This window comes from Trachinotus anak, unplaced genomic scaffold (assembly GCF_046630095.1).
Source record: "Trachinotus anak isolate AG129_WGS33_773 ecotype Australia unplaced genomic scaffold, CSIRO_AGI_Tana_v1 ptg000015l, whole genome shotgun sequence".
Lineage (NCBI taxonomy): Eukaryota > Metazoa > Chordata > Actinopteri > Carangiformes > Carangidae > Trachinotus > Trachinotus anak.
This window is the reverse complement of record NW_027273866.1, coordinates 13,447,512-13,472,430: the sequence shown is the minus strand read 5'-3', so window position 1 is coordinate 13,472,430 and position 24,919 is coordinate 13,447,512. Positions and strand designations below refer to the sequence as shown.

Sequence of the window (24,919 nt, the reverse complement as noted above, 5' to 3'; positions counted from 1 at the left end):
TTTGATTCACTTTGTTTTCACCATGATAAAATGAACCAACCATGACTTATCTTAACATGAATTACAACTTCCAACTTCCAAAGAGATCTCACTGTTCTACACCATCATCAAGCTCCTCCTGCTTGTTTCCTGTCTGTCAGCACTGACGGTACCAGACTTTTAACATACTCCTACTGTACTTTGTCTTTCCAAGTGTGACGATCAAATCAGAGCTATAATCAGTCCTGTCATGTGTGCCCACCCCTTCACCTGCCTCAGCCTCTTCACATTTGTCAGCCTGCTCTGATTGCCTGCCAACTATAAGCTGTTTATTGATTTTTGAATTACATAAACCGCCCATAATTCACCCAGCTGTATCTGCATTTGGATCCTGTTTCCTGTTGCCTGTTGTTCGAGCTGTTAAATCACCAATTTCTGCTGCTGCAAACCTTTTTTTTTTTAGTTTTATTGTATAGCTTCAGCTAATGTGGGATAAAAGCAAGAATGCCTCCACCGCAGTTAGATCATGGTTTATTACTCTGAGTACTTTGCATAATTTACGCTGTTTGACGGACTGCTGGTTGGCAGCGGCAGATGAGAGAGTGTGTTTGGATGTGTTTCAGAGTGCTGAGCTGGCTTCGGCTTTGTGCAGCTCCTCCTGCAGGTAATTAGATAAATTCTTTTAGATCAGAGCCTGTGGAGTCAGGTGAAAGAATAGATTTTCATTCTCATTTTCCTTGTAACGAGTCAGATAGGAAAAAGATGAACACACACACACCTGGCCTTTGTTGCAGATAGATGGGGAGGCATGTTAACACCCAGCATGCACTGCAGCAACCTTTGATTTATGTAACTGGAGGGAAATGCATCTGTTGAACAAAGGAAAACGACCAGGCGGACACATTTCACATGTGGTCAGCCTTCGCTCAGTCCTGTCTGTACATGCAACATGTTTTTTGGCCACTTGGGGGCAACAAGGTTTGAACCATTGACTTAAAATAAAGATGGATGTAGACTCCGTGGCCAACCCTGGGGTTTTGGGTTAGTCGAGAGTTAGGCAGAGTCAGGCACTGCCAAGATGGCAACGGCAGAGCAGCTCACTCTGAGCTTCAAAACCTGTGAGTGACGTCACAGAGGCAAAGTCCTTCTTTATTTACAGTCACTTTTAGAGTCAGCCTCAAGTGGTGAACTACAGTTTTCAGCCCTGCAGGTTGCTGCTTGGTGTGAACATTAACATATCATCACCTTTTTAAGTTGATGTGGTGAAGTTCAACTCACACAAAGTACAATACAAATGAAGTTCTGACTATATTTTCAGTTGTTATCTTCTTCTATCTTATTGTGTCTCTTCTGGAGCTTTTGATCGTATCACATTGTCTTCCTCCAACTGGGGAGTTTGCCAGTTGTTGTGGAATTACAAATGTTTAAAGACTTCTGTTCATGTTGGGTTCAAAGTTCAGGTTCAAAGTTGGGTGTTGTTGGGTAGTTGACAAAACAAATGTCCATTTAGTAGAAGGTTAATTTGACAGTTTAGCTAAAATTACATATTTAGTGATGTTAGTCTTAGATGTTCATGATGTTGGTCTGAATAAAGGTTAAAGATATCGTTGTCAAACAGCTGCGTCTGAGACCGGGCAGAGTTAAATTGTGTATCAGTGTGTTTGCTCTGCTCTGTCGTCTGTGCTGGGCTTTGCTGGTTTATCTGAATGTGACCTGTTATACAAACAAGTCACGCTCCTCTAATGGGTTCCTCTGTCATCACTGCATGCCGCCATGACGCTCTCTCACCACATTCACACACAGCCGCTTCCTGCCGCACAATTACAGTGATGAATGAGAGAGGGAGGGCGCCGTGTGAGCGCCAGCAGCTCTGCATAAACAACAAATCAGCAGTAAAGAACAGAGAGTGGTTTCCTCCTCGACCATACAGTGAGAGTGATGGAGGAGCGTGACATCAGCTGAGGAAAAAAATCTAAAGTGTGCAGAGAGAGAAGGACTCGAGGTGATCATGACCCACAATGCTTTGCAGCAAATTCCTCATGGGCCACATTTGATATTGAGTTTGGTAAATAAAGAGGCAGAAATCACCTTCTCCTTCTCTTCTCTGGCCGTATTCAGCAGAATATCCTCTGATTCTTTTTCACTCTCTTGCCACATTTCATCAGTTTTATTTCCTTAGGCCAGTTTTTACTGTAACATATATTTTCTCCAAGTTTCACAGAGATTTCACTGGGTCTTGCACCAATTTAACACATGAAACTCCATAAAAATCTTCTTTTTTTTCAGGATTGAAAGTTTTGTAAACAGCGGGCTAATGTTGCTGGTGGTACACGCATGGACATCCAGCCTCAAACCTGCACTAACTGATTTTTTTGGCCAGTTGGGGGCAGCGGAAAGAGTTTGGAGACTTTGTCCTAAAATAAAGCACCTTTAAAACACTGCAGGTTTTACTTCTACTACACATGTGCAAGGTTTCACTACATGATTGGCTTGATATCGGCTGTTACAGAGCAGACGATTGGCTGTTTCAGGGGAAGGGCAGGACATGAGTCATACAACCACCGTCTTTGGTGTTACAGACTTTTCTATTCATGAGTCTTTAAGTGGTTTGTCTTCTCCCTTATAACGTCTCTGGTCATAATTCATGTTCTTTGTTGGTTGCCCGGCAACTGAGCAACAAGACTCCAGACAAGTGAACATGTCATTTTTTTACACTTTTGCACAAATTGTAAAGTGTTTGTTAGTGAGCTGTAGGTGGATTGTATTTCCTTTGGAGCCAGGCCAGACAGACACCCAGCTTCCAGACAGACACCCAGCTTCCAGACAGACACTCAGCTTCCAGACAGACACCCAGCTTCCAGACAGACACCCAGCTTCCAGACAGACACCCAGCTTCCAGACAGACACCCAGCTTCATATTTAACAGACAGTGGACACAAGAAAAAAGTTTTGATCAAATTCTCAACATGAAAACAAATGAGCATATTTCCTAAACTGTAGTTACCAGAATTTTAAAAACACTGGCATGAACGTAACCCAGAGTTTTACCGGATCATCCAGTTCTGATATTCTTGTCTGGATCAGGTTTGTTTCTCTCTCTCTCTCTTTCTCGGTCTGGCCACATTCAGCTTGCTGTAATATACTGGACACAGTTTTACTTCTCATCCTCTGATCTATGTTTATCCTTTCTCTCTTTTTTTCGCCTGTATATTTCTCTCAACATGATCTGTTTTTTTCCATCCTGTTTTTCTATTTCTGGCCAATCTTTACCATAATCTATACTGTTTCTCCTCCTCTCTCTCTACTCTGCTGCAGTTTGTCTCCCTCCTCCCCTTTTTCTCCTTTTAATGTTTTCTTTTTCTCATCTCCTCTCTCTTCCTTTCTCTTTTTCTCTGTTGTCTTTTCTTCCTTCTTTACCTCTTGTTAATATTCATATCTAGTTGTAATTAAAGTCAGTATTGCCAAAGCAACACTTCAATATGTGCAGTGTGAGGATTTAACAGACACAAACAATGCCTGATAGAGTACTCTACTGTACACATGCTATATATATAATATACTGCCTGTCTATACTTGCATTTAATATTATCTAATTCCCTCCTCTCCACCTCCCTCTTCAGTTTCTCTCAGATTTCCAGCGTGTAATGTTTTCTGGTTTATTCCTCCCCTCCAGTCAGAATATCATGACCTGACTAAAATGAAGACATTACTCAGCCCAACCAGCGTCTCTGTGTGAAACCCTAAATAAACCCTGACACTCTCCTTCTGCTCGGCTCTTGAATATTTAAACAGTCCTGACATACATTCAGGCAGCTCGTAAACATAATGTTGCATTAGCTCTGTCTCTGGCGCTCTCGTTCTCAGGCCGTATCAACGCTGAGACCCGGCTTATATCTGAACTTATCTTACAATGAGAGCTTTGAAGCCGCAGACAAGAATAGATTTTTGGTGCCGTCATGTTTAGAGCCCCTCTGCACCCACAGCTGTCTGGAGCTGTACGCGCCTCCTCCCATAGAATAACACCTCAATCAATCCTTTTTACATAATTTATAAGGCAGAACATTTCTCACTGTGAAGCAGAGGAGCATGTAAGACATTTCAAAATGCCAAAACTCTGCAGCTGTTAACACCACACCCATTCTGTTGTCAGCATCACAATAGTGAAGGTAAATAACACCGATAAAAGAGTGATGGTAGTGCATATTCACCCCTATATGTTATAGGTACGGTGGCCCTGAGAGCTCAACACACTGCAGCTTAAAGGTCCCATATAACATAATATAAAGGTAGATGTCCATGTGTTTTTGATTATGAAGCAGGTCTAGGTTCTATATTACTACTGTGAAAGTATCAAAGCCTCAGTCCACAGAGAAATGCACACAGCCTGTATTCAGAAACTGAGCCTTAAAACCAGCCGTGAAGCTCTTTGACATTGTTTTTATTTGGAAACAAATATAATTGAGCTCAGGAGGTTTTCAGGGTTGTGATGGGCAGACATTAGTCATGATGGAGCTGATGCAGAAGTAGATTAATTTGTAAGATGAACAGCACATTTCTGCGGGTTCAATGTCTAAAAGGCCAAATTTGTGACATTTTTTACAAGCTTTTAAAACATTTTGATATTTCCATTCATTTTCTGGTCTCTTTGTTGTCCTTGCTTGCTTTTGTATTGTTAATGTATAAACAGTATCTGAGTCATGATTCCTCTGGCATTAATGGAAGACACTGACTGAGCACTTTGAGAGCCAGAGGAGGAGAATCACGCCTTTACAAATAGTGATGAGTCAAGTCCATCTCTGTGGAAATGTTTTATGTGTCGATTTGGCTCCTGATGTAAAGAGGATGACGCACTGGATCTGTGCCATAACAATCTGTCGGGGTCCTCTCACATCTGCAGCCGCTTAAAACGAAAAAGTTCATTTAAAATTCACATATCACAGGTTCTAACGGCAGAAGGGCAGTTTTTTAATTTATTTATTCAAATATAACCATGGTCTCAAGATTACAGAGCTAAGTTTATTTAGCAGAGCTCTGCTTATAAACTACATATATTCACATGCATCTCTATTTACATTTCCATTTAAATGGTGTGCAGGTTTTCTAAGACCTGGCCGAAAGGTCCAACAGCTGTCAGGTAGGAAGGAGTTTTCAAACCACACCTGCTCATTTCACAGTTACTAAAATATAGGAACATTTTCAAAACCCTCGACTCTAAACACCAGGAGAAAAGCTGGTTTTTGTTCTGCCAGCTGGTTAATTACTCTCACCTGGTCCCTCAGGTGTAAATCAGCTCTCAATGAGAAGCCTGGCATAAAAAAACTAGCTGCTGGGTCCTTTGCTTAATATGTTTTTGTGCATGCAAATTATGAGTTAATCCAATTATAAACCACATTCATTAGATGTTAATCAAATTATGAAACCAGTTACACCACCTCCTCTAAACTACTGAGGTTCAGATCCTGTGAAACAACACTGTTTTGCTTGGCTACAACGCTTGGCTAACCCTAACCCTAACCCTTGTTACAGAATGTTTTCAGTAATATGATAGAAATAAACTTTATTCAGCCTGCCAGGGTTAAAACTGTTACATGGAAACAGAGACAAGGTCATTTTATTTATAAAACACATTTCATCACAAGTAAACTCAATGTGCTTTACATAATAGTACAGAGGAAAATAATATATAAAATGTAAAAAAGATTTCTGAAACAGAAAATACAGAGGAAAAAAATACCTGCTCACCCAGCAGAGCAGTTTCGTCAGGTGGTTTATTCCTTCAACTGGAACCAGAGTCTCTAAAACCACCTTCATTAAATCCAGATCAGATTGTAGGACACATTCAGAAAACAACCTCATGATGACCAGTGAGGCTGTGTTATTTATGGTTTCCTATAGATTCATACAGAAACAAAAGGAAAAAAATTGGCCAGTTGTTGTTGGACATTTTAAACAATGGAACAATTTGAGCAGCTGTATTTTTCCTCTTCAGTGTGAGCTCCTTCATAGCTTCACAGAATATGGGGATTTTATTTTGAAAGTGGTTACCAGTGGTAACTGGTGGCCATGTCTGGACAGAGAGAATTAGTCATATGGATGATGGTGTATTTTTACTTCCAGTTCTCTTTGGTGCCTCGACTGGTTTCAAGTAGATTATTTATTCATCTGGAGACAAGAGGCTGACGCAGGTCGACGATCATACACTTCACTGCTAAACCATTCAATTACACTGAATTACATCACACCGTTGTCAGATACACTTCATCCTCTAATTCATAATTCCTATTAGAGATGCCTGGTCACCAGAGAAGCAGAAGCTGAATGGTTTTAACTGGGATTAGATGTCTATTTATCAAAATCATGTAAGTGACCAGTTGCTATAATCTCTATGGTTTCACAATAACATGAGAAATATACAAGCAAAATGTATAAATTAGGTTCTTGTCACTGGAGACAGCGTTTCCTGTTTTTAAACTGCAACAACAGTATGCGTTTTTTTATTTTCAAAGTTGATACAAGTGGTTGCCAGTGGCTGTTTTTATAAGGAGAGCAAGATGATTGTAGTTTTACTCTTAGTATTTTTTTCAAGGACTCATCTGCACCTTGACTTTCTGAGGATTATTCGGGGAATGAGATGGAGACTCATGCAGATTCTTGTTCCCAGAGCTGAGCTGCAAGAAGCTGTGCTCTGACTGACTCTGGATCCGAGTCTCTGAGCGATTCAGTTCTGAAGCTGATGCATTAAAGAATTTACCTGCAGTGCCATTATTATTATTATTATAGATGTGCCAACAGGAAGTGTGAAGCCAGTTACAAATATTGTCCAAAAACGCCTCATCATTTGAATAAGTGAAGTCTCCTGATGTCTCCGGGAGGGTTTGTGTGTTGTTGTTTTTTTGACTGCTAACTCTGACGGACTTCCTGCTGGGGGGTGGTCTATCCCCTCCAGGCTCTGCTTACTAATTTCTCTGTCTATTAGCATATGCATCCTGGAATCTGCATGTGGAGCTCTCAGGAGAGAGTGAGGGTGAACTATGAAGGGAGCACACTGACTTCACATGCACATCAGCTCTTAGATAACCACCACCGTGCAGAGTCACCAGAGTGCGTATTCAGTGGAGAGGTGGTTAGATTATACACTTTTAATGAACAATTAAATTCAGCCTGCTGACCCACAGACTGATGCTGAAACGTTAGCTGATTAATTAATGAGCAGAAAATGAATCAACAATTCAATGGTACCTTTGCTGGTGCAGGGTTCATACCTGTTACACACACACACACACACACACACACACACCCACTGCAACTGCTTTGCTGTTTAGTGAGTCTATTTGAAAAACAAACCTGAGGACTCAGGTGTGTACGAGCTCACAGGAAGCTGTTTCCACGAACACGTTTGTTTTTATCTGTGACTGAGGTTTTGGTTGGATGGTAAAGTTCTGCATCACCCTGTGCTGTTACTGCTGCTGTGTGAGTGGAGGACACTGCAGAGAAACATTCAGCCATTTCAGGGCTGAAGTTTGAAATACTGTAGATAACAGTTGTTTCATAATTAATTTCACATGCTGCAAGAACACAGACATGGACAGAGAAGCAAAATGCAGACAAAATAAATAATCCAAATGAATACTGAGAAAGCTTATCTTAACACTTTCTAATTTGCTTCCTTGTAAAAAAACAAAAAAAAGGACAAGTTATCTAGTGCAGTTTTAATTATATTGTCTCCTAACTACTTCATTTCTTGAGGGGGTAAAATTGTAAATTCTTTCAGTGCTAAAAGCCAGGGTTTGGTTAGACATATGGGAAAGGAGGACATACTGACATGAAGTAAGAACCAACATTTTAGTCTCATGTTTGACAAAAATGAATAAGACGGCACCACAGAGGGGTTGTGTGTATATATATATATATATATATATATATATATATATATATATATATATATTATATTATTATTATTATTATTATTTATTTATTTTATTATTATTAGGTGAATAAGTGACTTAGACTCAGCTATGTAAATGTGCCATCATATTAGTCAGTATTCAGACCTACAGGAGAATTCATCATGACCAGATTCATCAAAGACAGTTAACTCATCTCTGTTGTTTGGTGTGTAGTTGTATTTGTCTGTTTGTGTTTATTGTTGTAACATTGTTTATGCTGCCCTTTCGGCCAGGTCACTTCTGGAAGTCACTTTTTAATCTCAATGAGAATTTTGACTCGGTTAAATCAAAGATAAAATAATAAATAAATTATATCTCCTCCCCAACAGAAATTGGTCAACATGAACACAGTCTGTCTGAATTAAAGGTCCATGTGTTTGTGATTATAAAGCAGGTTCTATATTAATACTGTGAAAGTATCAAAGCCTCAGTCCACAAAGAAATGCACACAGCCTGTATTCAGACACTGAGCCTTAAAACGAGCCGTCAGGACTTCTGTAACTTTGTGATGTCACAGCAAAGCAGTGCCTTCTCTCAGCCACAACCTAAGCCCCGCCCACCTGGACCCACCATCCAACCTTGCAGGATTTGGTTTCTCTAAGTGTTTACCTGAAATCTGCTATATTTGTATTCAATCACTCAGAAAACAGTCAGCCAATCAGAGGAGAGGAGAAACTACACTGAGATGGTTTTTGGTTCTTAAAAATTGCAAATATATCTTCTTATGGAGATCAACACTTCAAATAAAACACAGAAGAAGAGTAAAATGTGGGACCTTTAATGAGATGAAACAGCAGCTCAGTGTAGTTTTCAGGCTCAGACTTGCCCTGAACAATCACAGCTCTGGTTGATTGTTCCAGAGTTCTTACATGTTCTCTATGAACTGTAGCACTCATCTTTTGTACAGTGTGTAAACCAGTCAGCCACCTTTAACACCTTTAACAGACAGATAAAGAGCAAAGTTAGAAAAGACATTAATGAAAATGAGTAGCTCTGTGAAAGCTATCATTACCTCAAGCTCATTGCTGGTGAATAAATTGTCTTTTAAAAAGCTCTCAGGGGCAAATTACTCATCAGAGGAGGAAATCAAGTCCAAGTACTTTCCCTGCTGGAGATAAATCAACATTTTGACTAACATAATGATTTTACTTTAAGTATTCTATAACTTCTGATTTAACATTATTTCATGACCTATTCAGGTAAGGTTTTATGTCATCGAAGGTCTTACATATTAGTGATATGACATAATGAGATCCATCACCTCAGACCTTCCATTATACATTTAAAGGCAGTCAGTAGGTTGGTGATGCTCACATTCAACTTTTTTATTCCCATACAGAAGCTGCTGGTTTCACGGTAACCTCTGTGTTAATGCGACAGCTGTTCAGCCGAGTGACTCACGCGGAGCCGCTCATCTGTCTCTCATTCTCTCACGACTTCTCACTCCTCAGACCCTGACGAGAGAGAGATCCGTTCACAGCAGCGTGGTGGACGGCCACTTCAGACTGTGAATGAGGCTCCACACATGAGCATGTTGGCTGTCGGGGGGGGCAGAAGGAGAGAATAACTGGGTCAGCAGAAATTAGGCTGAATGTGAGAATGTGAGTCAGGCCACTCAACGCGATGCCATGAGGTCAAAGCACTCATTGTGAGGAGCTTTAAAGATGTGGTGTAATGCCAACGCCAACCGGTTTACTGTAGAGTCTTTAAAACTCTGACCGGCAGCCAAACTCTTTATAGTAATGGATCTGAGTAAATTAGAGTCACAGAAAAAATTTCAGTCGAGGAACACTGCTGCATGGCTTTGTGCAGATAGTGTCAGAAGTTCTTAACCAGGAAACAGAGAGGTGGGCCAGGCTGGTCGAAGGTGGCCGGGCTGGTGACGTACTGGCACTGAAGTCAAGGCTGATAGACGATAGACAGTCTGGCAATCGGTAGAGTGAGGAGTCGGGGTTTTAAACGGCAGCAGCTTGTTAAATTGACAAGGTGGGCAGGAGGATTGGTGGGAGCTGGAACCAGAAAGCCACACCTAGTACATCCACACACACACACACACACAAATACAGAGACAGACGAACTGGGACAAGCAGGATAAACCAGGAACTGGGACACAGTGGAAATACAAGGGAGTGAGGGGAAGGCAGAGCAGAACCCTAACAGCTCCTGGGTTCAAGAGCCTGGGTCCACACACAGCACAGTTTCCATGTGCAGATATTATTAAAGTGAAACTTAAAAATGAAAAACTTTAGTAATAGATGTAAAAAGAAATCCTGGGTTTTGTACTCACCCACTGTCAACAGTCTGATCTGGCAGTACGGTTGCATTTTATACCTTCAAACTCGGGTCTGACTGGTTTCAGTAGTCGTGAGCTTCTGCGGTGAAAAGGCTGCACATTCATGTAGTGGAGTCATACAGCATCAGAATAGGGTCAAAGTTTTCACTTGAAATATGCTCAACTGGTTTATTTGTCTGCTTCAGTTCATGCCACATAGACTCACATCTGTTTGCATCTGTCCCACAGCTTTATGGGAACTTTGTGGGAAGTTTAAATGGCTGTTTGAGGGTTAAGACTCACACAAATCCACAGACAAGACAAGGCTGTGTGTGTGTGTGTGTGTGTGTGTGTGTGTGTGTGTGTGTGTGTGTGTGTGTGTGTGTGTGTGTGTGTGTGTGTGTGTGTCTGTGTGTGTGTGTGTGTGTCTGTGTCTGTGTCTCTGTCTGTGTGTCTCTGTCTGTGTGGGCAGTTGTCCTGGTAACAGTAGATGTCACTTACTGTCCCAGGTGTTGTCAGGAGATTGACAGGCTCATTAGCAGCAGAATGGTTTCTGTCTTCATTACCAATAAAATGGACAGAATCGCCCCAGAGCTAGTCTGACATGGTGGGATTCAGCTGAATGTTTCTGGGAGCGGAGACTGAGGCGCTCATTTAGTTGACAGGAAAGTGACATGTGACAAAGACTGGACTCAAATCCTGGATCTTGTGGACAGTCAGGGCCAGGACCCACTTTACTATTTTCAACCTGAGAAATGGCCACGGCACTGAGGTGCCAGTGATGCATTCAGTCCATGTAAATGAAAGAAAAAGAAAAATATAAAATGGTTTTGATGTAAGAAACTTGTTTTACTTCCACTGACACTTCAAATCCTTTCATTACTTAAACTCTAAGTGAAGCTCCGTAGAGCAGTCTCACTTCAACCAACACTTCACTTCAGCAATCTTGATCTGATATCCTTCCAGCCCTTTGATTTCAACTGACACTTCACTTCCTTTCAGTGTTTTCCTTTCACATTAACAGACACTTGTTGTTTTTCAGCTCTTTCACCTCAGTCCCCACTTCAGCTCCTTTCTGAGCTTTCACTTCATTTAGTGCTTAAACTATTCTCCATTCTGACTCCCACCTCCACTTCTTTCAGTTTTTCTCTTTCAGTTGCCACATCCACTTCTTTTAGAGCCTTATTAACTTCATTAAAATCTAATGAGAAATAATTATCACGAGAAACTCATCATGTGAAGAAGGGAGATAAATTCATTAAGCTCTGTGTAAGACTTAACTTTACTGGACAGCTTTCAGAAAATATGCTGTATACCAGTGGTTCTCAAAGTAGGGTTTGGGGACCCTTAGGGGTCCTTCATAGGGTTGCAGGGGGTCCCCAGCAAAAAGGGGAATCATTTATTTTCATTATAACTCCATCCATAAGTATGAATGAAAAAGGCATCAGTGTTTGGGTCATGGGTTTCAAACACGGTGGTAAAATATCTGAAAGCAAAAATCTTATTATTTTGGGGTCTGTGATCTAATTTTTGTCAGTTTAGGGTCCTTGATGTGGAAACGTTTGGGAACCACTGCTGTATGTGTGACTGATAACATGAATAAGTGTTGGAAACTAGAACTGAAAGCTCAGCCAAGCTTCTGTAGAGGAATGTTGGAAAAATACCCGGACATCCTGTCTTCAGGGTAATTCTGCCTGTTTTCAGATCAGATGTTTTTCACCGTCCTGTTTGGATGCACTTATATCAGAGATTCTTGTATCTGATGCATTCTGGTTCTTGACATGACAACAGGCGGTGACTGTAGTCGCTGAAGTTAATTGAAAGTGAAGTTAGTTCATGGAGGCTCTTCATATTTGATCCTGTCACATCAGCATCAGCAGCTCCGTTGTGACAGAGTCAGTTTTGATCTGTACACAGAGACAGTAGACTCTTTGTTCTTCTCAGAAAAAAAACAACACCATTGATAACTTTTCATTTACTTTAACTCCAACCACACTGTACCTGTCATGGTTAATTTAATTAAAAGTGCTAATCTTCCAGGTTATGCCTCCAGGAAGCTTTGAGAGAGAGGTTTGAAATGATTGACGGGGCGTCTCCGTCTCCCCCTCCTCATATTTGCTGTTCTAGCTCGGAGCAGTCTTTGCTTGGTTTAGCTCAGAGGGGAAGTACAGATGGATGAAATGAGGGAGTTTAGGAGGTAAGAATGCTCACTTGGGTAGATTATGGACGGACAGCGAGGTGGGCGACTCCCCTCACTTCAATCTTTAACTCAAAGATCGACTCAGGTTGCCATCTATTGCACTTCAACCAAGAATAACGCTTAAATCGCCAGTTGGATGGCTGGCTGCCTGCCTGCCAGGGATTTCTGTCATTCCCAATGTAATTAGTGTGTAAGGGGAGCCAGGAGAGAGGCTGGCGCCAGACTGAGGCAGAATAATACGAGGGGAGGTGTAGGAGCACTGATGGATAATTTAACACGGATCTCTAGAAGCCGGCTACACTTTGCAGTACCTGAGTGCACTGCAGAGAAAATGTGACATGTGAATATACTCAAGTGAAAAGGTTCAGACAGACTGACCGATTTCCATAATAATAAATCATCATCTTTTTTCCCATTGTTGTTGAAATAGTCTTTATCTCCGATGATTAATGTGCAGTGGCTGGCGGGGAGAGAATTATTATTCAATGTATTCATATGAAATGATAAGTGTTCTGATAAGCAGCGTGTTGCTCTTTTATTTATTAATTTTTTTGCATGTTTCCCCTGCAGATAATTTTCCGCAAGATCAGTGAGGTGAAGAAGGAGGAAGAGGAGAGGCAGAGAGCGAAGAACGAGGTGCAGCTCACCATCCCGCAGGACCATCCGGTCCGGAAGCTTTTCCAGAAGTTCAAGCAGCAGAAGGAGCTCCGCAGCCAGGGAGCGTCCGCCGCCACGCAGCTGGACCTGGAGAAGAACCAGCTGCAGGTGGAGCAGCACCAGCACCTGCACCCCCACAGCCTGCAGCTCGGCCACTCCAGCCTGCAGCACTCTCTGCCGCTCAGCCTCCAGCGGCCCCACTGCTCCATGCAGAACGGGGCCCCGCCCAGCAGCAGCGTGCTGACCGTGTCTCAGGTCACGCCCATGCAGAGCTCCCTGGCGTACAGCCACCCCAGCGAGCCTCCCGCCAAGCAGAACAACTGCGACATCTTGGAGCTGCAGCCCAGTTCTGCCGGAGCGGGAGGTGAACAGACTGTCAGGCTTAAGGTCAGCACCAGCCCCGCCCTGGGAAAACCACCCCCCAAGGCCAGCGGCTGGATGCGCCTGAAAAATAACATGGCCCCAGTGGAGGCCAGGAAGGAGGGCCTGAACAACAATGTCAAGGCTGTTTCCGTGGAGATGCTCTCTCAGGAGGGTAAAAGTCAGGAAGCAGGGGGGGGCGGGGATGTAGAGGAGGGCGGGGTGTCCAGCAACAACCCCCTTCGCAAGACAGACTCCTGCGACAGCGGCATCACCAAGAGTGAGCTGCGGATCGACCGGGCGGGGGAGGCGCGGACCCCTGCCGCAGTCACCCCCCTCCTCCACAGCCCTCTCCCCGGAGGAGCGGGGTCCCCTCACCCTTTCTGCCCCATCCCGGAGCAGGCCCTGCAGGCCGCGCTGCACGAGACCCGGCTGGAGCTCCGGGAGGACATCCAGACTCTGGGAGGCCGACTGGGCGCCCTGGAGAGTCAGGTCGCTGAGATCATCAAACTGCTGTCAGACAAGAGGCGGCCGTCCACGGGGCCGCCGTCCGCCTCCAACACCCCCAAAACCAAAATACAGCGTCAGGACATTTTCACCGTTTCCAGGCCTGTTTCTCCGGACTCGGAGAAGGATGAGGGGCTCTGAAGAGAGCTAAACCAGTGGTGTAGAGAGTGGACTGGAACAGTGATCACATGGCACATTGTTCTACTACGATCACGATTATCAGTTCAAGGTTACGCTCGCTGTCAGACTCAGTTACACCACTGGTCCCAGTTCTCTGAGATGAAGAGGAAAAAACTGGCTTCTTTAACATTTGCACACTGACTTTTTCCTGCAGGTCCTGTGAGAGTTCTCGCTCCACACTGACCTGGACCCTGTTTTTTTGATTGTACATACCTCTCTATGCATGTCCAGCTGGATTCTGGCCTGCCAAAGAAACAACTACCGAACGTACTCATTGCCTGTATATTATGCAGTTGACTGCATGCAAATCGAATTCAAAGAGACATTTTATTGAGCTACACTGTACATATGAATATTTTTCATTGATAATTTACTATGTGGACATTCAGGGTTTGCATACTGGTAGCACTATAAACATTAAATTACAAAAAGGGTTTACTGGCAAAGGGATTGTGCATGGATTATATATGAATAGAGAAACCGAAAGTTTTGTTTTGTTTTGTTTTTTTCTTTGCCTGTGAGATGAAGTTTGATTCTGCTCTCACCTCCTTGCCCTCCAAGAACACAGATTGCCATATGTGAAGAAGCAGCATCCCTTAACACAGGGAGGGAACTTCCTGGTTTGAGGTAAATCTTTTTATATTGGTTAGTGATTTTGCTTCTTATAATAATTTCTATTTTTGATGACTGAAATGTTCTCATTTTGACGTCCAGTGAACCCTTAAATGGTTATTTTGTTAGAATTCCTCCTTGTGTCTATGCATTGCTCGGGTACCACTAGAATATCCTGAAAATTACACCTTTGTTATCATGTCAGTGAATGAAGGAAGTTTTGGTTTTTTTTGTTGCATTCCTCTGCATGAATCAGGGATGGCAGAATGCACTTTGGGTAAAGCTGGGATGACGAGAAGGCTTTGGGGAAATAACATGGAGTTTAGTTCACATGAAAGTCCACTCAGCACAGTGACATGTAATCCCACAGCCCCAGCACCACCACCACACACACGACAGTCTTAACCGGCAGCGTCTCACTGAGGCGCTGGCTCTGGATTCCATTAAGGATTGCAGCTTCACTGCAAAAAGCTCAAGTAATAAAAAATGGAATACTGTACTTTTTATGATATCAGTTTTCTAAACCTGCATGCAAAGGAGTAGTTTTATGCTCCAGAGTGCGTACATATTCGTGTGTGTGTGTATGTACACATGCGTACATGTGCACAGTGTGACGGCGTCTCTTGATGTGAAGCCTGACGGCCCCCAGGGAGTTTTCTGCTCCACAGGAGTCAGATCAGTGGGTTTTTCAGGTCTTGTGAGACTCAGACGCTGTCCTTCCTCGCCCTGCACTCGTCCCGCGACACTTACACACATGATCATGTTTAATAAGGCAGAATAAGAAGAATAAGGCAGGACACAGATGTGCAGGAGCCGTCATCAAAGCCTCAGCTGGTAGACTTCGGCCTTTCCTGCTTTACTACATCACCCACAGTGTGGAGCGGATGCACAGATGGCAGAAAATGAGCTGATGTGACAGAAAACGTTCAGCAGCCAGATGCGAGTGAGAGGGGTCAGGTCATGCAACACACCTTCTGGCAGCCATATTGAAGGTCATTAGCTTAGCATAAGAGAACAGCTGGTTGGAGTGCTGTGCTTTTATTACACAGAGAGAGTAAAGGTCTCTTATCAGCCTCAGACCTGATGTTGTGGATCACAGTCTGCACCCTAACACCCCCCCCCCCCCTCCCCCCCCCCCCCCCCCCCCCTCCCAGGCCCCGGGTGCACAGACTGGTTGGTTTGCTAAACACAGGTTTTGAATATCTCAGTTGGGCTTTGCTGATTTTGACAGAGCAGTAGATCTGTTCAGAGTTGGACCTGGTTTCCAGATTTGGGATGCCACCGCGAGGCGTGTGCACAGAAAAGGGGGGTGCAAACAGTTTTCAAAAGGATGAGAGTGCACAGAGTGGCCCAGTCCGACAGGAATGTGGTGTCAGAGGAGAGAACTGGTAGATGTAACTGATGAACTGAGCCACATGGTGAAACAACTAGTACAGCAGAATTAATTTGCTGTATTGAACCAGTTTCACCGGATGGACCATGTCCTGCGTGACATCAGAAGTGAGCGGGGGGGCGTGACAGGCGCTTTGAAACACGGTGATGCATCATTCCTGGACCCTCCTGCTCATCAAAGACCTGCAAGCTGTGATTGATAAAGTTTTGATGTGTTGTCTGACACATCTGTTGCCAAATTCATGGAAAGCATTGACAGTACGGTGATGATCCAGTCTGAGGGAGCGAGCAGCGCAGAAGACAAATACTGTGCAGGCTGTAGATGTGTGCATGAAAAAGAATCAGTGAGGTAAACGTCAGTGCATTTGAAATTTGAAAAGTCTATTTTTAATGAAGTCAGTCTGTTTGTGTAGTTTTTCATTCTTGGAAACTAAAATAAAACATTGTCATTTGCATTTTCCTGGCTCTCGAAACTTTCCACCAAACCAGTGGAATTTAAGCATCTGTTCGCTCCCTGCTGGAGCTGATCATGATGTTAGACATGCTGATTTGTGTCTCTCTGCTGTCAGCAGACTGGAAAATGAGGATTATTAACTTTGTAATGCTAATTAGCATAAAATCACACCAGATGAAGACGGGTTTCGACATGAGATTTCTGTCTCTGTATGCTAATCAGCTTTCACTTTGGAACATTTTGGAGAGAAAACTGTTTTAATGGCTTCTGTTGTGCAAATGAGAATATTTTTTTTATTTAAATGGGAATTTCATCCTGTGCACACAGGCCTGTTTTCTGCACCAACCTGCTTCACGTTCACACTCAGCCCTCGTTCGCTCTGCTGTCAGCCACTGAGCAGATCCCCTGCCAGAATCGGGGGTAAGTGCCTTGCTCGGCGGCACCTCAGCAGCAGTTTCAGGCAGTTTGGATTGATGCAGAGGAGAATTTACTGGAAGGCTTTGATGACAGCTACCACCGCACCTGTGTAGAGCAGCACATACCAGTGTGCTTCATATCTCTTATCTGACATGTCACTCCTAGAATATCGTGCAAAGCTATGCAACACTTGATTCTCTAACCATTGAAAAGAGGCTGATTCTGATCCATGAATAGAGTCAATAGATGCACCAGGATAATTATATCGATTTGAGGGACTGAGGGTTTGTTTGCTTGTGTAGATAAGATGAGATATCAGCTACCAAATGCTAGGTTGGATAAAATGAAGACGAACTGCTGAACCATTTAGGGAAGGCCAGAGTCTTTCTCCCCTAGTGGATGAATCCAAATGACTTTGACGAGTTTTTATGTGATAATAACTTTATTTCTGTCGCACTTTTCAAAAACAAGTGTGTCACAGAGACATTAAACCAATAAACACCATATACAAATAGAGGATTAAGATAAAACAGTAACAAATTAGGTTTAAACACATTCAAGATGAAGCATAGAGAAAACATTTCAGGAGAGTGCAGTTCTAAAATAATGTGTATTTAATAAGCCAGTCTGTCTGATCTCCTCCAGGAGGTGGGTCCAGAGTTGAGGGGCCACGACTCCAAAGGCTTGGTCTCGTCTGGCTTTTAGCTGCAACTCTGGAACTATTAACAGACCCCTACCTGCGGATCTCAGGCTGCACTCAGGCTTGTATGAGGTTAGCAGGTCAGAGATGTGGACAGGGGGCCAGTCAATCCCATAATCACTATTCTAAAATGTCCAGGCAGCCAGTGTAGGGATGCTTCGATGAGGGTTCTCTAGTTGTTGTGAGAAGTCAGGCTGCAGCTCTCTAGACTAGTTCAAGCTTGTTCAGGTTGTTTTGACTCATACGGGAGCGCAGCACCACCAGCAGGTCACAGCTCTTCTCTTTTTCCCACATGTCCGACACTTGGGTTCTTGACATGAGATCTCTGAAACCAGTGACCAAATTCCCATCAGTTCCAGATGTACTTCAGATAAATGCTAAACGCTACATGCTAAATATCATTATGTTCATATTAAATAGTTAACATGCTATGTGTTAGCATGATTTGGCTGATAAAAGCTGAGTCTGATGAGCTGAGTTAAAAATGTCATAAAATCACTTTTAGATTTCATGGAGTTTCCTCTGGCGCCCCCCCATTGGTCAAACTCAGAAGAGCTAAACAGACGTAACCAGAAATAACTTTGTAAAATAATTTTGGCAAATGAATTAAGATAATTACAGGATAGTGTGTGATGCAAACAATATTTTCTCACAGTCATGAGTCACGTAGAACTTTACTTCTCTTCCCTCATTGAAATTGCATGAAACCTGCATTCGAGGTCTTCACGGATTCTGAGTAACCAAGACCGATTATATTCAGGAACAGGGTTGGGGAGGGTCCCGTTGTGTCACATGATGCCTCATCATTTAGACAAATATGTTTTTTCTGAAGCGTCCGCATTGGGAAAATTACTTGTATTGCTACTTTTCAATCTAATTGGTTGAACAGGGTCTATTTCAGTCCAGGTCTCCTGTTGAAAAGTTAATTAATTTCATGATGAGTTCAGGTACATGTTCCGAGGGTCTGTTAAGGATCGGGCCCGTGAAGACCTCTACGCTCCGTCAAGGTTGACAGTGATCCCTCCTGTGGTTGATGTTAGCATGTTTTTACTGTGTTTCCAGTCAAGTCTGACAAAATAATTCCTCCTGTCTTATACGTCTCACATCAGGTTTTGTCCACCTTTGTGAGACCAGTTATTCCTCAGTAGCAGCCTGTATCTCTGAGGATCTGCAGATGGTCGTGTGCAGTGAGGTGAGGTGTTTGTAGTTTGACCAACTGGGCACAGCACCCTTGGCTTCCAGTCATTTGGCGACAGAAACTCTTCTCTGAGAGGCATTTAAAAGCTTTTGGGGAAACCAGGAAATCACTGATGCTTCAAACATTAGAGATGTATGCGTCTGTTTAGACCTGAAAAGATGATCTGAGATGGGTTTTTCCTTTTTAAAGATATCTGCAGATGTTCAGTTTGATTGATGCTGCTGGTGGACTGACGATACAGCTGGCACTGAGATCATATCATGATGGAGATGAACTGGACCTAACAGAAACAGGATGTGAGGATCTGGTTGTATCCCTTCCATGTTAGGTAGGAGTCCTGCTCTTGGAGTTTTCTTTTCTGGTGTTTCAGAAACGAAACATCTGAAGGATGTGTTGAAACTCGGGCTGAAGTCAGGAACTGAGATCTGGTAAAAACTGGGATTCTCCCCAGAACCTACACACAGGCTGAAGAGACTAAAGTACTACAATTATCCCAAGCTCATTTCATCAGACTTCAGCTCAACTACATTTGATGCTAAAGTGGCTGCTTATAGTCACACAGTGTCAAAAAATATCAACAAAGCAGAGAGCAAAATCTTTCAAAGGAGGAAGAAAAGCATGACCTCAGCAAGACCTCACCTGAAACCTGAATGTAGATTGGAGTGTACCCCGAACTTCAAACCACACACACACCAGGAGCAAATCTTCAGCAGAACGGCTGCACGCTGTCAGAACCTCAGACCAGCAAGAGAGAAATGATCTGTATTTTTACTATTTTACAAAAACTATATAGTCATATCTTACATAGATTATATGCCAATATCTGATTGCCTGGCTCTAGTTAGCTTTTTTTTTTTTTTTTTTTTCCAGAAATTCTAGTTTTATGGAAAAAAAATAGTAACACATTTAACCCGACTAACACATGAAGCCATCTTAGAAGTTTTCTCTGCATCCTCGCTGCTCCTCTTGAAGTTTTGTCTTTTTGTTGATCTTCAGAAAGACATGGAAATCTAGTGCTGGGGGAGATTAGAAAATTTAAAATTTAACGTTTGCATTTGCTGCACTGAAGTGTGCCACTGGAGTAATATAACACTTTTTTTTCAATAAATAAATTAATCAAATTTAAAAAGCTAACAGAAGCCATTGAATTAGACTCTAATTTAAATAATGAATTATAAAACAGTAAAGTTTAAAGTGACATTTAAAAAGCTTTTTCTGATTCTATTTACCAGCATGTCCACCATTCAAATGACGTCACAGTTCATTTCCTGCTTTTATATTTACAGTTTGTTTGAAGTTAAAGATGTGGAAGCAGGGTCCAACCCATAGAGCAACATCTGGAGCTCCAGCTGTGCCAGCTGCTGTGTCCACAGCTCAATCACAGCTTCTCAGTTGTTAATTGATCCCATAAAGACAGAATAAGAAATATTAACATATTATTTTTACCTTTGTGATTTATAATGCATTATTTAAATATAATTTATAAACCTATACTGACTCCGATGCAGAACTCCAGGCTCCATACGTTGCTGCAGCAGCGAGCCTTCACAAGCAGCTCTGACCTGCAGACCTAGTGCAGGGAGAGATTCTCTTTTCAAATGTCAGGAGAAATGCTCCGTCAGCAGTCTGAGGCGCAGGACCGGAGACTCCTCCGATGGCTTCAGAGTTTTCCTGTCACTGAACTCGCCGGAAACTTTGCCACTTGTCAGGTCGGGTGAGGAGACGCGAGCACCTGAGAGCTGCTCCTCCTCCTCCTCCTCTTCTTTATTCATTTGACGAGAGAATGAAGGGCACCTCCTCCTGTGATCTGAGCCCTACACAAACACACACAAACACACATAAACACACACACTTACTTTTCAGCACAGGCTTTTTCAGCTTTGCCACTTGAATGTACAACAACCCTCCTCCCAGCCCCCCCTCACTCTGCTTTCCCAGCATTTTCTCTGGGACTGCTGATGGTTTTTTTTCTTTACATTTCTCCCCCTTTCTTTCTGAGGAGTCCTCTCTCTCTCTTTCTTTCTCTCTCTCTCTCCTTTCCTTTCTCTCTTGTTCACTTTCCGTCTTGAATCTGGTAGGAGGTCCTCCTTTGTCTCATATCTCTTTGAAAATCACCTCCACCCTCTTTCTAAGGCCTCCTCTCTGTCCTCCACCTTCAGCCCTCTGATCCCCCCCCCCCCCCCCGATCTCCCTCGCTCTTTCCTCAGCATGCTGATGATGTACAGTCTGTCTGCGGCGTGCCGACTCACTGACACCATGAATCCACCTCTCTGGGGACAGGCGGGCACAGCCGAGGGGGCTTCATTTATTAAAATTATCCTTTGGCTTGATTCGATTCTGCAAATTGTATTGAAGATGAAACTACAAGAAATGGAAGTCATTTCCTGGGTAGTGATAGAATTTTTTTTATTGTTTCACTTGCAATCCTTCACCTGCAGGATTAATTTTTCATCAGCCGCAGCTTCGGTTCAGATTTGATCATAAAACTATGGATGATTTTAATAAACGGAGCCCTTTAGGAAAAGCTCTTCTCTTTTTCTACTGGAATGTTCTACTGTTTCTACTGTTTTTGTTAAAGCAATGGTTTGGATCAGCACTGAAATCCCACACTGACTCATGTATTGTTTTACAGTTGCACCTAAACTGTAGTGTCAGAATAATAAACAGCCGTCTGGGATACTCTCTCTGGGCCTCCTGTCTGTCTTTGTCTCTGTTTTTAGAAACCTCTGCACTCACTTTCCGAAAGGGGCATTAAGTAATCAATCGAGTTTATTGATTACTATTGGCAGCGCCCAGCAGGAGCTGAAACAACACGGAGAGGACTTTCTCTGCTGCAGGACACCTCTTCACCTCTCTCACCATCCTTAAGAGCTGTGATGGCTTGTAAGTAAAAAAACGAAACAATATTCACAAAACAAAGAGTCACATTTTCACAAAAGACACAAATTAAGTCACTTTTTGTTATTTGGCTGCATTTGGTTCAGTTTTTACCTGAAACCTGACAGCGTTGTCGTATTTCAGGTGTTTTGCACTGACACCCTCTGGAGGACACAGTGTAAGAAGTCGTGGTCCTTCGTAGCCCACAAAGGCCGAACCAAAATGCTTACTGTTGCGTCACAAAGCATGGCTCCTGTTGCCAAGCTACCATGAAAAATTTTTATTTACAACAACGTGAGGTTTTAAGGCCCTTTTTAAAAGCGTGGTCCCCAGACTCTCAGTTGTTTGCTTTCATTAGCGGCATGCAATGAATCTCAGGATAGGTTGGCCACGAAGGATCCACCCGTTGGCCTTCATTGCCCCAGAAAAGAAGGCTGCATTTCTCTGAGTCGCGCCGCTGTGACGTGGTGACTGTGATGTGGCCCCTGGATTGGGACTCAGCTAATGTGTTATTGGTCCATGCCCTCCAGAAGTGCACCTAGGTGGTGTTTCAAAGCTGAAACCAACCTCTGCTGTTACACGTCTGTGGTTAAGGTTTGGTTAAGTTTAGGCACAGAAACAAACATTTAGAAAAACATTGTGGTTTAGGTTAAAATGCTACGCTATGATTGGACAACCACTGTTCAGGGGAGACGTCATTTGTCCCTCATCTCTGAGTTACGTTCAGGACCAACATAAATGCCACACTACTTCCTGCATCCACAAGAAAACACTCCCCTGACATGTTATTCATATGGATGTACTCTGTTGCCTCACTGCTTGTGGTCGGGTGAAACTCAGGTCAGAGGAGTGCAGGATGCAGATGTGCCCTCCAGCTTCGTGGTGGCACAGAGAGCCACACTGTGCTGCAGTTCATGTGAAAACAAAAAAAACAGACATAACTGCACTGAAGTGGAAAGACAGAGTGTGTTTACCTACTCCTGAACGCCTCTCTGCAGGTCCCTCTTCTTATTACACTCACCGCTGTGTCACATAGAGATCTCGAAAACCTCGAGTCCTGTATTTTCCATCCTGTCCTTCAGACTCCTTTGATAATTCATTGTTCTCAGGCTCTTCCTTTTCCTCCCTCAATCTCACTTCTCAATTTCTCTGTCTTTGTGACCAGAATTCATTTTACAGGCTCCCGGCAGCTGCTTTCTAAGAGGATCAGTGTAATATGAAATCATCTTTAGTCCCAGTTTAACGCCACAGAATCTCATTATGCTACTCTGACAGTTCAGAGGTGTTTACAGTCACTGCTGTGATTTATGTTAGTTCAGCTTTCAAGAAGGGTTGATGTCACTTTATATGTGTATATATATATATATATATATACATCAGGGGCTGCTTGTGGTGTGAAAGGCTCTGAATCTCAGTGGCTAGTTACCGGCAGACAGCAGAATTACCACGGTTACTTTCCTGTGGATGGTGAGCACTGATGGCGAGCCAAAGGAAACAACGGGTGAAATTAGCCTGTCAAGACTGTGCAGCCAGACCCCACCTGCGGCTCTGCCTGGACGCACGAAGCCTCCGCTGTCTCCAGAAGTTAAAGCTGAGCACATGCTTACCCCCGTCAGCGTCTCCTCGCTGCTCCTGAACGCTGGAGGAGGAGGACACAAACTGTTTTTACCCAAATCGACACCCGTCGGCTCAGATTGTGCCGGCGGATTCTCCTGGAGAACATATTTAATTGCTGCAGGTGAAAGTGTGAAAGGCTTTCTCACAATTAAAGGCTCTGAGTTGCTGCAGTTTGATGCTGCACTGTGCTTTTGAAGCTCATTTACTCCAGAGTTGTTCCTTTTTAGTGTCAGTCATGATGTGTAAGTCTTACTACAGCTTTACAGCTTCACTCAGCGTTTTAAAGTCTCTTTTAAAACCAAAACAATGTCACAGCTTCCCATGAGGGTGGGATGAGGCAGATTTTTGGGTGCAGTTATTGAGTAGACGTCATCAATGTTTGATGTTTCAAATGTTTGAAATATACTATATGTGTTTTTTTTGAAGAGCGGTTTCAAAGCTGCTCCGCTGTTGCCATCTTGGCAGTGCCTGACTCCGCCTAACGTCTGTTCAATCCAAAAGTAGGCAAGAGGTGGGGCGTGTGTGGAGCCCAGACTTCGGTGCTTGCCGGTTTAATAACTGTAGTCAGTTAGCATTGTTGTCACAGCTGGGCGCTTTGCTGGAAGGCTAAGGCTGCGTAATTGGCTAGTTACCAAGCTACGCCTTCAAGCCAGGTGTGGTGAGGGCAGACACCGATACCTGCTAATTAGTGCTAACATATAAATAAGGTGAGTAAAGTTTGGAATTAGGCATTAAATACTAGAATTTTACTCACCTCAAAATACAGGAGCGCGAACCTCATGTTCTGTTAACCGCACCGGAAGCCATGTTATCTGTCTGCATGAAAAACCCTCCAAAAGGCATCAACACAACAAACAGGACCTCGAGTGATTTATTTCAGCATCTGAGCGCGAGTCTATGGGGACTGACTCACTTTTGGAGCCAGACTCCAGTGGTCATTGGAGGAGCTGCAGTTTTTAGCTTGTCACTGTTGGCCTCATTTTTTAGCCCCAGAGGTTGAATTTTATGACAAAACATTTTTATTTTCTGATTATTAGAAAACACACATAATTCATTTTAGTTTGTGACATTTCTTTTGCCACTTTTCATATGTAGTTGTCAGACTTTTTGACAAAACTCTTCTGACAGCAGATACATGAAAGAGCCGATTACCAAACGCATTTATCTGTTTTGTTCTCAGTGCAGATTCAGCTGGATTGTCGACGATTAGAGGAGAAAGGATGTGTGAGTTTATTTCACACTCACTGTTTCCCTCAAGTTTCCAAAATGTTGAAGAATGAACTGCTACAATTCGCTAAGAACTCAGAGGTGATATTAAGGTTTGCTGGTAACAATCACTCTGCACTACAGACTTTTTTTTTCTTTTTCAGGGAGACAAAACCTGACTTTTTCAAAGGGGAGGAGAGATCAAATGAAGCAGAGAGAAATCGACAAGAAAAGCTCCTGTAATTCTTTCTTTTATTGATCCAACTTCCATGAGGGGAAATTTGCAGTTGGTTGCCTCTGTCCTTAAGCAGAGAGGTCGCACTCTGGTTCAGGACCAGAAAACAG

General features: G+C 43.1%; 1 protein-coding gene across 1 annotated transcript in view; it reads left to right on the top strand.

Moving 5' to 3' along the window:
- Window positions 1-15,839, top strand: part of LOC139632957 (voltage-gated delayed rectifier potassium channel KCNH5-like) — a 136,931-nt gene extending 121,092 nt beyond the window's left edge. The window contains exon 13 of the mRNA XM_071498259.1: window positions 12,968-15,839. Within this exon, the coding sequence (XP_071354360.1) occupies window positions 12,968-14,062 (1,095 nt within the window). The 3' untranslated portion in view covers window positions 14,063-15,839. The remainder of the gene's footprint in view (window positions 1-12,967) is intronic.
- The last annotated feature ends 9,080 nt before the right edge of the window (window positions 15,840-24,919 follow it).